General features: G+C 39.2%; 1 protein-coding gene across 1 annotated transcript; it reads left to right on the forward strand.

Annotated features, from left to right (window-relative positions):
* Positions 1-323: 323 nt before the first annotated feature.
* LOC149300423 (actin-like protein 6A) lies at positions 324-11,131 on the forward strand. Its single transcript, XM_089485384.1, has 14 exons — positions 324-348; positions 1,922-1,998; positions 2,825-2,999; positions 3,457-3,557; positions 3,742-3,839; positions 4,674-4,768; positions 5,161-5,267; positions 5,359-5,448; positions 5,532-5,593; positions 6,023-6,137; positions 8,854-8,934; positions 9,911-10,006; positions 10,300-10,386; positions 11,051-11,131. The coding sequence occupies exons 1-14, from the start codon at positions 324-326 to the stop codon at positions 11,129-11,131; spliced, it is 1,290 nt and encodes a 429-aa protein (XP_089341510.1).
* Positions 11,132-12,002: the final 871 nt, after the last annotated feature.

Below are 12,002 nucleotides of genomic sequence, written 5' to 3' on the forward strand. Positions count from 1 at the left end.
AGGCAATTCAGAGTCAGACAGAGGAGGTGTACCAATATGGACGAGCGGAGAACACTAATGCACCCATGAGCATGCGCAACTCCTTGCTGTCATGGAAATGAGGATCCGCCTTCACATAGACAACATCTTCCGGTAGGTAATGGGCGGAGTTAGTAAAGCACTCCCGCATTCTCATTGGTACCGGCTTCTGGTGACGTTAAGCGTCAGGGTTGAATCGAACGGAACGTGGTTCTCATTGTTGGCGCGTTGAGTGCTGTTCCCGGCTACAGTTTTACGCGTTCTAGAGTCTCGGTAATACGGTAACGTGACCCAAGAGCCCTGCAATGAGCGGAGGCGTTTACGGCGGAGGTGAGTAAAGAAACGACAGGGATTAGCTATACATCGGGGCGATACTAATAGCTTCAGGGGCCATCTTTAGTCCCGCTTTTTGAATATCTGTACATTTCGTGTTTGGGTTAGTTTTCGGGGGCTGTTTCCGTTGCAGCGCAGCCAAGGATAGCAGAGTAAAAGATCATAAGCGGCTGGTTATCTTACTCTGCCGGCTTGGAAGTTGAGATCTGACATTCACTTCTAACATCCTCACCTGTGTTGTTCTATAATATTTGATCTGACTCTTTCAATAACTGTGACTTCAGATGAAGAAGAGACCCCTGGGCTCTGAAAACATATTTTTCTAAGTAGACCCAGTACAAGGTATCAGTAAGCATTTTGATCTTAGGCTAAAATGCCAGTTTCTAAATTTCTTTTCAATAATGAGCTAGTGACGTTTGAGTGTCTTTAATTTAACGAGGCGACAGTAATGTTTCCTCGCTTGAAGCCGGTAAGCATATCAAACGTAGACGATGCAATCAGTTTGACGAGATTAATATTATTACTATTATTATGAATTCATATAGCATCAACAGTTTACGCAGCGCTTCTTACAATACATATATTCAAGGGGTACGACAAAACTAGAACTGACAGACAAACCCGTCCGTTAGGGAAAGCAGGTCCTGCTTACTATCCATGCTTTTCCTGTTGCCATGGGTTACAAAGTATTAGTTATATTGGGCCTTATATCCAGGAGTAACTGGGCATACTGCCTGCTCCTCAGTGCTACAAAGGGTTAAGCAATATTAAGTCCTATTAGTGTTAATTTAATATTAGATATGAATATTTGTTCCATAGCATGTTTGGCAGTTCATGCATAGAATTTTACGGCAGATGAGAACCACTTGGCCCGTGTAATCCGCCTGTTTTTCCTGATTTAAGACTCGGACCTCGATCTACTCCAAATCTATCACATTTATGTCCTCGCTCTACCGCATCTGATGAGAGGCTGTTCCACTTACCTGCCACCCTCTCAGTAAATACCACATGCATCCCTTTCTAAAACATTTTTTTAATACGTGTTTGTTTCAGAGACGGCGCATGCAAAGCATACTGAAAATAGCTTAACGAGTTGATTTAATGTGAAAGGCCAGAAAAGAGAGAGGCGAACTCTGCCAACTTTTGCCCCAGTTGTCAGCTTCCGTAAAATTAACGTCCTTTACTGCTAAAGCAATTTATCCAGTGTGCTTACTGTATATTTAATTAAAGCACAGACTATAGTTATGATGTTGCCGGTTTAAAGTGTTTAGGATTTCCGCTCTAATCTTTACGCTGTTTAATCGTTATTATGTATCGGCGTATGGTGAAGCTGGAGCCACATTATTGTTACACTGTATTTATTAGAGCGGATTCCATAGTCAGGAGAGAATATACTATTAACAGTAACATTAAACATGGCGGTAGAGAAGCTGGCTCTGCCATCGTAAGCTTCCGGTCTATTAGAGCCACCTCATCTGATCTGTGTGTGTGTGTGTATATAATATAATTATACAGTCTTCCTTACAATGTTCTATTTACTATGTGTCCCCTCTTTTATTCTCTTCCGTAGATGAAGTCGGAGCCTTGGTTTTTGACATCGGCTCGTATTCGGTACGGGCTGGATATGCGGGCGAGGACTGTCCCAAGGTTGGTTCCGATCGCTCACGACTCTGTACCGTTGGACTAAACCACGGTTCATACGTTTGCTCTTTGAAATGTCATTTGCTTCACGCGCAAAATGTGTGAAAATAAATAATGTGATTGATAAAAGGCAGGATAGACGTCGATATCTATGCATCGATTTACAATGTTCCAAGATTCATATATATGTATAATGTGTACAGATATATGCAAGTAAGTATCACACATACAATACATTTTACATTGTAGATCTCTCTTGGTTTGCTTTTTCTCATGATTTTGGGGTATTGTATGTTCTGCTTACAACGCTGCATAACTTCCTGGAAGCTAAATAATTTTATTTTTACTGTTGAGGTGAAACGTATTTGTTTACAGTGGTTTTTTTTTTTTGGTTTTTTTTTTTGTTTGATACGTTTCTGCTGAATTTCTATTAAATTTAAAAATAGTTTTATCCGCCCAGGCTTTATCCATAGATTTCATCAATCTGTAGAGTTGGATGTTAAACTACATTATTGTTCTGTACAGCGTTTTCTATTGACTTACAGAGCATTGCATGTCTTCTAATCTCTGAAGTCGGCCGTTGTAAGCTCTTGTATTTTCATGAACCTTTTCAGTTATTTTATATCCTGTAATGACTACAGCATGCTAAATAGGCATTTTATTCTGGACCAAGTCACTTAATCTTATGAATATGTTTGTTTGACCTCTTAAATGTGAATTACAAGCTTGCCATTATATATATATATATATATATATATATATATATATATATATATATATATATATATAATTTTATTTTTTTTTTATTTTTTTTTTTTTCTTTCTTCTGCAGGTAGATTTTCCCACTACGATTGGAATGGTTCTTGACAGGGAAGATGGTAGCACGCCAATGGAGACTGATGGGGAGCAAAACAAATCTAGAGGCCCAACATATTATATTGATACCAACACACTCAGGGTACCACGGGAGAACATGGAGGCCTTCTCGCCACTAAAAAACGGAATGAGTAAGCGCAAAATTTTCAGGCGTTGTTTTTATGTCGCAAACAGACAAAACAATCGTCAACTCCTAGTGTGAATTGTATAGCAACGCACTGTTTAATAAAATATGTTAACGTAATCCTAGTAATTATTATGACAAAAAAATTCAGTATAGTCTTTATATGTCCATGAGCAAACCGTTTGCAAAATGACACACCAGTTTTTTTATATGTATACAGCAAAAAAAGAAAATATACAGAAAGGGAGGCACATAACCAAAAAAATCATAAGAGGCATCCGCATTCAGATTCCTGGCTGCTGCTAGAATAATAATGACCGATACAAACCAATAATTAAGCAGATACTCAGCGGATAACTATCTAAGACATAAATATTGTACATTCACACACACATAATGCATATAAGAGTTCCCTTAGAAGCTAATTATTCTACTGTTTTTATCCCCCCCACCCTTATTTTCAGTTGAAGACTGGGACAGTTTTCAGGCAATTCTTGATCATACTTACAAAATGCATATCAAGTCTGAAGCAAGTTTACACCCGGTGCTGATGTCCGAGGCTGCGGTGAGTACTTGTTTTCCTAGTTGTTGAATAAGTTAAGTTCGGGTTTTTGACTTGTTTAGTAGGAGTATTGATAAGGCATACCTCGGTCATGCCACAGGTAAAAAATGACTCCCCCCCCCCCCCCCCCCTTGTGTGCAAAATATTCTGCTTGTTTTTTTAGAGAAGTGCTTCTGTTTTATTTTAGTGGAACACCAGAGCCAAACGTGAGAAGCTGACCGAGCTGATGTTTGAACATTACAATATCCCTGCGTTCTTTCTCTGCAAAACGGCGGTTCTCACAGCGTATCCTTTCTTATTCCCTGATATGATGCATTAATAAGGTGTGTTCGATAGCCATAGATGCTTTCTAATGGAAATGTAATCGTCCCCTTCCTCCCTATGCTCGGCTGTTTAATCTGGGTGAAGCACTCCGCAGAGGCTCTTCACTGTCCACTCGGCTGGTTGCCATCGTCAGATGGTGGCAGGCAGACGTCAGTGCTGAAGTGGAGAGCCTGCGCATGCATACACCGCATTCTGTGCAGCGAGCATTGCGGCCAACACAGTGACCAAGCGGTGTTTCTGTGTTTAAAGTGAGCTATCAGAGAGGTAAAACTAGCTGGACCAAAAATGGGAGAGGTTTGCTCGTTGGTGCTTTTATACCACTGGCCCAAGTGTGCATTTATATTGTGGATTTTCCAAATAGGCTCCAGTATTTTCCTTCAAACATTAGGATAAAGTTACAGCCTGAATATACAAATGCTTTGGTTACATAAAGTAATTTATTTCATCTCCCCTTCACCACGCTATGTTTTCCGAGATACACGGAGTGCTATTTGACTAGTTACCGTCTGATTGTAAAACGCCACCGGTTGTGTTATTTTTATTATTTATTTACTGTTTTATATAGCGCCATCAAATTCCTTAGCGCTGTACAACGGGTAGACAGAACATAACATGTAGTATGTAACATAAATTGACTATCAGAGACAACAGGAGGGCCCTGCTCAAACGAGCTTTGAGCCTTTGCACTCAAATCAAGGTACCGTTTTTACCGTCTAGCATTGTAGACACTCGCGCTGGAAAACATTGTGCTTGTTGGTATTTCTGTCTTTAAAGCCCCTTGACTCGTAATGTTAGATTTGCCAATGGTCGCTCCACGGGGCTTATATTGGATAGTGGTTCTACACATACTACAGCTATTCCAGTACATGATGGATATGTCCTTCAGCAAGGTGAGTACGATTTGCACAACTTTCTTTATGTAGAATACACTATCTCTAGTCTTGATACGTTAGATGTGACTTTAATGCTTTTTTTTTTTTTTTTTTTTTTTTTTTTATTTTTTTTTTTGCTTCTTGCACTTTTCTTTTCTATGGAAACTTTGTTTTTTGATAAGGAATTTCCACTATTTAGTGGTTCATGTCACAGGGCCACATATAGAAAATGTTCTGGAAATTGTAATAGGGTGGCATATCTCTATACTATCACCATGACACTGTGACCGAGGCTGATGTGAGTTGTGATTCGGCACCGCCATCATTGCACGCCAACATTTCTTGCCTGCTTGTGGTTCCATTTCAAATTCTTTTTTTTTTTTTTTTTTTTTTTCTTTTTTATACTCCAGGGATTGTAAAATCCCCCCTCGCAGGAGACTTTATTACTATGCAATGTCGAGAATTATTTCAAGAGATGAATGTGGATTTAATACCCCCGTATATGATTGCTTCAAAGGTAAGAGGCGTCTATTGTTAAACATTTTAAGCTGCTAGAGTGGCTCCTCGTATGTAATGATTTCACCCCGGGTTACTTTGGGAATGTTTAGGAGGCTGTACGGGAAGGAGCCCCAGCCAACTGGAAGAGAAAGGAGAAGCTTCCTCAGGTCACCCGTTCTTGGCACAACTACATGTGCAACGTAAGTAACAACATCCGTCTACGCGTGAATGTTCCAGAAGCAAAGACGACAAATACTTACGTGTTTTCCTCGTCTGTTTTCAGTGTGTAATTCAGGACTTTCAGGCGTCTGTTCTTCAGGTTTCAGACTCCACTTACGATGAACAGTAAGTTTTCCTAACGTTGCCGCTGAGCTTCTAAAACATTACGAAAGTACAACATGATCTGGAGATACCTGCTCTCTCTCTCCTTCCCGTGCTCTGGAAATAGATCCAAGGTTACAGATTTCACTTTCTGATGCAAGTGGGGCTTCCGTATGAAAACAAATTTGTATGTCGGAATGAATTTAATTTACTATGATTTATCATTATTTATCGGATTAATTTTACATGAGCCAGTGCTGCTAACCCTATGAGGTTCCTCACGATAAGTAAGAATACCGTCGCAGGGCTTGCTGGTACACCAACCTTTCTTAGGGGTTCTGCGCGTCGTTTTTTTCTGCAGATTATTCTTTTTTGCGCTCTGTTTTCATATTGTATTGTTAGCCGGTTGTGCTTTTGAGGATTCATGTACAAAATCTCATCTAACCTGTGCAGGGTAGCGGCCCAGATGCCAACCGTTCATTATGAATTTCCGAATGGTTATAACTGTGATTTTGGAGCAGAGCGACTGAAAATTCCAGAAGGATTGTTTGATCCTTCCAATGTAAAGGTAAACGGAATCTTTTCGTCTCCTGCCGTTTAGGTCTCTGGTGTCTCGGGTCTATCTGGCCTGCTTAATCACTGCTAAAACATCATTCATGTTAAGAATGCGTAGATGTAATGTAGGGAAGTTTGACTTTACCTGGGGGTGGTAGTTAAGTGGAATAGCTTCCCATCAGACCTGGTGGAGGCCCAATACAGTGAGGGAATGTAAACATTGATGGTATAGGCATAAGGCTATCCTGAATCTAATACAAGACTGTGGACTGTTTAACCCCTTCGCGACCTTTGCCGGTTCAGGACCGTCATAACAAGAAGGTCACTAAATGACCTTTGACGGTCCTGAACCGTCAAAAAATTAAATAAGCTTAGAAAGTGATCAAGGATCACTTTCTTCGCTTAAACGGCCTTGCTGCAATGCCTCGATGTCGAGGCATTCAGCAAGGCCGAGATCGGCATCGGGGGCCATGTCTGGCCCCTCCCCGGGGCGTCAACAGCCGCCATACATTGTATGGCGGCGGACGCCCGTTTTAAAAGCGTTTAGGAGGCGATCAACGATCGCCTCCTAAACTTAAATGGTGTCGCTGGAATGCCTCGATCAGGAGGCATCCAGCGACACCAAACACTTACCTCTGGGTGGGCTGTGACCGCTCCGGAGAGCGGTCACAGCCGCCGCTGCCGGTGATCTTCGCCATCAAGCAAGATGGCGGCGGCCCGGGAAATAAAACAATAAAGACGAAAAAGTTCGCTAGAGGGTCTCCAGACCCTCTAGAGAACTGGCTCCACTTGCTGGTTGAATACAGGTACTGCATTCAACCATGCAAGTCAATGGAGCCCAGCTTTCTAATCACTATGTGATTAGTAAAATATTCAAAAAAAATAAAAATAAATAAAAAATGGAAAAAAAAATTAAAAAAAAATGTGCTAACATTTAAAAATAATTATGCAGTGATGTCACTAGATGAACCATCCAGTACCAGCAAAATGTGTAAAAAAAATATAAAAAAAGTATTAAAAAAATAAAATTAAATTAAAAAATAAAGTTTATTATTTTGAGCAAGTGCTAAAATTTCTCAAAAATCTCAACAAAGAGTTAAAATAAAAGCACTTCAAATACCCAAGGGGTGTCTAATATATAAAAAAAATGGCTGATGGGGTAAATTGGAGTGGCCTAGCTCAAAGATAGGGCATAGGTACAGACTGACCAAAATGGAGAAAAAAAGCGCACTTCCCAAATGTGGCATTTTAAATCTGAAACAACCCGACAAACCCATGCATGTCTGGTATCACTGCACTCAGGAGATGTCCCTGAACACACATTGGCGTGTTGTTTGACAGTGGCATATACCAGGACCTGTATATCTATAACTAAAGTACAATTTGTGTGGAAAAAAAATAAAAAAAATTACTATTACAAAGTTTGACAAAGTGTAGTTCTATAATTGGTGCATGGAAAGGGTTAAAATAACAGCATTTGGAATACCCTGGGGTGTCTAGTTTTCAAAAATATATGGTTTGAATGGGTTAAATTGAGTTAACCGGCTTCAAAGATATTCCAAAGAGGAGAGGGAGGCACAATGACCAAATGACCACCTGAATTACGCATGCCCCAAAAGTAGCCTTTTACCAGCCAAACAATCTGACAAACCCATGCATGTGGGGTATCGCTGTACTCAGGAGATGTTGCTAAACACATATTGGGGTGTTGTTTGACAGTGACATATACCAGCACCTGTATATCTATAACTAAAGTACAATTTGTGTGGAAAAAAAAATAAAAAAAATTACTATTACAAAGTTTGACAAAGTGTAGTTGTATAATTGGTGCATGGAAAGGGTTAAAATAACAGCATTTGGAATACCCTGGGGTGTCTAGTTTTCAAAAATATATGGTTTGAATGGGTTAAATTGAGTTAACCGGCTTCAAAGATGTTCCAAAGAGGAGATGGAGGCAGACTGACCAGATTTGTTAAAAAAGATTTGGAAATCATAAAACGCTGCTTGTACTTATTGCCCTATAACGTACAAAAAACAGCAAAAAAACATAAAAACATTGGGTATTTCTAAACTCAGGACAAGTAGTAGAATCTATTTAGCTAGTTTTTTTACTTGCTTTTTTAGGTGAGTAAAAGATTTTTCAAATAAAAGTCATAAAATTTGGTTTTTTTTCAATTTTGCACCATGTTTTTTTTATTTTTTTATAGTAAATAAGATGATACGATCAAAATAATGGTATCTGAAGAAAGCCCATCTTGTCCTGCAAAAACAATATATAACTTATGTGGGTACACTAAATGGGTGAGGAGAAAATTACAGCTGAACACAAGCACCACAAAAGTGTCAAAACAGCCTCGGTCCCACAGGGTACAAAACGAAAAATGAGCCCGGTCCTTAAGGGGTTAAGGTCTGAATCTCTACAACAGTAATAAAAAGAAAAAAAATGGTCAGGCTATATGAGCCAAAAGGTTATCTGCCGTCAAATTCTGTGCAAGAGAAAGCACTTTCTTTCCAATAAACTATGTAGTTGTGGATACTTAAAACAATATAATTATACAGTGTCATTTTATTATAAAATGGCACACATGTCGCACATTAAAGTAATGTACCAAAAAATATATAATTTTAGTTTTTATCACTCGCTCTATTATGCTATCGGCAACACAAAGCAAGACGTTGGGGAACAACCTTTGATCCTGAAGATGCTGATGTTGTCTTTCTGTTTGCAGGGGCTGTCTGGTAATACTATGCTCGGTGTCAGCCACGTTGTGACCACAAGTGTTGGAATGTGTGATATAGACATTAGACCGGTAAGTAAGGAAGAAAAGAGGCAATGGGAGTGCAAACATGTGAAAATATACTTAGCCGCTGTCAGAAAATGCTTCCATGTTCCATTCATTTTTATCTAAAATACATTTTTCAAATGAAAAGCCTGATTTAAATCGAATTTGGGTGAAATTGTATGGTTTTTGTTCCAGTGTGATGATCTACCCATTTATGCAAATAACATCGATCATTAGCTGGGACCTGTATACGATGACTGGGTGCTGCATCTTCCTAAAGGAACAATTTTTCTGTCCCATGCAGCCTTGCCAACAAAGAATGCATTTTATGGTACTTTGTAAGTACTTAAATATGTGTTCTTTACATGTAGCTATATATATATATATATATATATATATATATATATATATATATATATATATATATAAATAAAAAGGCTGCAGCTCCAAAGCAATGGGACTGATTTTTGATGACGGGGGCTATTGCGAGATCCAATGGAGATCTCTTGTAAGCCATTGCTGGCTGGGGTGGGTAAAGAGGTCTCTGCAGTGGGGCTGGGGATTCTGGGGAGTCCCTTCATGCATTTGCAATGGGTCCTCAATGGTTTAGCAGGGCCCTCCTCACCTGTTGTCTCTGTTAGTCAATTTATGTTACATACTACTTGTTTTGTCCTGTCCACCCATTGTACAGCGCTATTGGAATTTGATTTTATAAAACAATAAATAATCATTTTAAAGAGATTCCGCTATTCTATAAGTGCTTGAGGTCTGGAGTGTACCTTTTAACGCTCTAATACAACACCACACTTTGCTGATCTGTGTGAGTAGTGCATTCAGATGACGGGGTCTGTGGAAAGGCTAACCCTAGTTGATATTGCTGCTATAAAAAAACAGGTGTGATGGCACTTCTTTACATTCAAGAACATGTTGAAATAGAACCTGATTGTTATGAGCTGGTAACACTAGCTGGCTTGTGACTTGAGTTCTCTGATTTATTTTTCAGGGTTTATACGGTAGTGTGATCGTCGCGGGAGGAAATACATTAGTACAGGGATTCACAGACAGATTGACAAGAGAACTGTCTCAAAAAACACCACCGGTAAGGTTAATTCACATTTTGGGTTCCAATCCCAAACTACTGAAAAGTTTTGTGAACTGTTGTCTCAGGCGTTTTGGTACGTTACATTTCCCAAGAATGCCAATAAGATGCTACGTATTATCCTGTGGTAATGTTTGATATGTTGGGACATATCATTATGGCTACACTAGGAAGTGGACATTAATGTGGCCTTTGGAATTGTAATTAATACAGGCTATCTGGAATCTTGTGTAATGCCTTTTACTAGGGACTAACTATGTTTTCTTGTGTTTGTTTTTCTTTTTTTTAATCAGAGTATGAGACTAAAGCTGATTGCTAACAATACCACTGTGGAAAGGAGGTTCAGCTCGTGGATCGGAGGTTCAATCCTTGCCTCCCTTGTGAGTGATCATCTTACATAGCTACACCTTTCTAGAAAAGGGTAACATGATGTGGCACTAAGCCTCTTGTTATTGTAACATTGGATGTTGGTGTGCAACTCCAATTTAGAGTGTCTTGCACCAATTTCCACTGCGACAGAACACTGTAAAGAGAAATCTGATCTGCTAGTGCATTTGTTACCCTATAGACGTACATTCATAAAAGGTGAGACAAGACGTAATTTTTTGCCTGTAGTAAAGGGCTTTTTTTTTGGGGGGGTGTTGCTGAGGATAAATTGGGTCATTGTTACAGTGCCACCTACTGTGTAGTAGAAATCCAAAGAGAAATTGAAATCTGAATATATTTTATTTTAATGTTCGCTCTTGTCCTGTGTGGGTACATCAACGGGAAATCTTGATTAAACCAACATATGGCAAAAAACGTCAAAAAATATAGTAGTTTACCTAGGGGGGTTAATATGTTGAGCGATTTTACCACTCCTCAGCAAAGGCTAAAGGGAAAGGGGAATATAGGATGCGTAAAATGACATGAGGGCCATGTATGTCTTCGCTGTCAACAGGGCATGGCCCAAACACGTAGGTCTGTTAGTTGCTGATCAAAGGATTTTCCTGGGGGGAAAATGTTTTATTATTGAATATATTTGTGTTCGTTCTGCCTTTTTAGGGAACCTTCCAACAGATGTGGATTTCAAAACAAGAATATGAAGAAGGAGGAAGGCCATGTGTGGAGAGAAAATGTCCTTAGTCCTTTCCAGACCGTCACCTGTTTCTTGTTCACTATTTTTAATAGCTTTAGCGTACTCAGGAAACCGTTTGAATTTTTGTAGCTAAAATCCTTGTATATTCCTTTAAATCCTCAGTAGATGCCTGGCTCACGGATACATGAAACATGCATCAGGTCCCAAGCAATAATGAACGTTCTGTAAGCCTCCTGTGAGAAACGCGGTTGAGCTAATGTTCAAGAAACGGAAGTTAGCATATTAAGATGTACACTTTAGTGTTAATTGTCCAGCGTAGAATACAATGGTTTCGTTGAGAGAAATTCTGACATCATATATTAAATAAATGATGCAGTATCGTGAAGTAGGAGCCAATGAAATTTGTCACTGCTGCCTATTAAGTACAGTAAAGGCCTTATTCTAGATAACCGTATGCAATCTTTTTATATATTTGTACATGTAATTCTTTACCATTTGCTATTTTTTTCTGTAATTTCCCTGAACTTTGAAAGTAGGCCTTATAATTTGATCTATTGGACAGTAAAATCTGTTACTACTGAATAAAACTGTACTGAAATAAAATATGGTAACTATGGTTACTGTAAATGTGGATTTTTAATGTAATGTGGCAGTACGGCTTATGTTGTATAGACGCAATGTATAGCTTTAGGCTTTTTATAGTCTCCTAGGTCCCACTGTCCATTTGAAACTTTTCCAATAAACACCTGTTAAGGAAAGAATGTCCCCCCCCCCCCCATATGCTAATTCATAGTACAGCTATTTGTAGAACTGGGTTACATGTGACACCAACCGAAGCTCATCACTAGCATGAAAATTAAGGAAACTAACCCTTGCACGACGTTCCTGATAGAAACCTGCTAGATACTTCGCTAGTAA

The sequence above is a fragment of the Sceloporus occidentalis genome, unplaced genomic scaffold, assembly GCF_023333645.1.
Source record: "Sceloporus occidentalis isolate IW3139 unplaced genomic scaffold, rSceOcc1.0.p SCAF_25, whole genome shotgun sequence".
Lineage (NCBI taxonomy): Eukaryota > Metazoa > Chordata > Lepidosauria > Squamata > Phrynosomatidae > Sceloporus > Sceloporus occidentalis.

What these genes read in the sequence shown, in the direction of transcription:
- LOC149300423 (XM_089485384.1), top strand. Translation starts at nt 324, where the DNA reads ATGAGCGGAGGCGTTTACGGCGGAG. An exon ending in GACTCCACTTACGATGAACA is followed by an intron (nt 5,594 to 6,022) that starts GTAAGTTTTCCT and finishes TAACCTGTGCAG; the next exon opens with GGTAGCGGCCCAGATGCCAA. An exon ending in GTGATATAGACATTAGACCG is followed by an intron (nt 8,935 to 9,910) that starts GTAAGTAAGGAA and finishes TTTATTTTTCAG; the next exon opens with GGTTTATACGGTAGTGTGAT.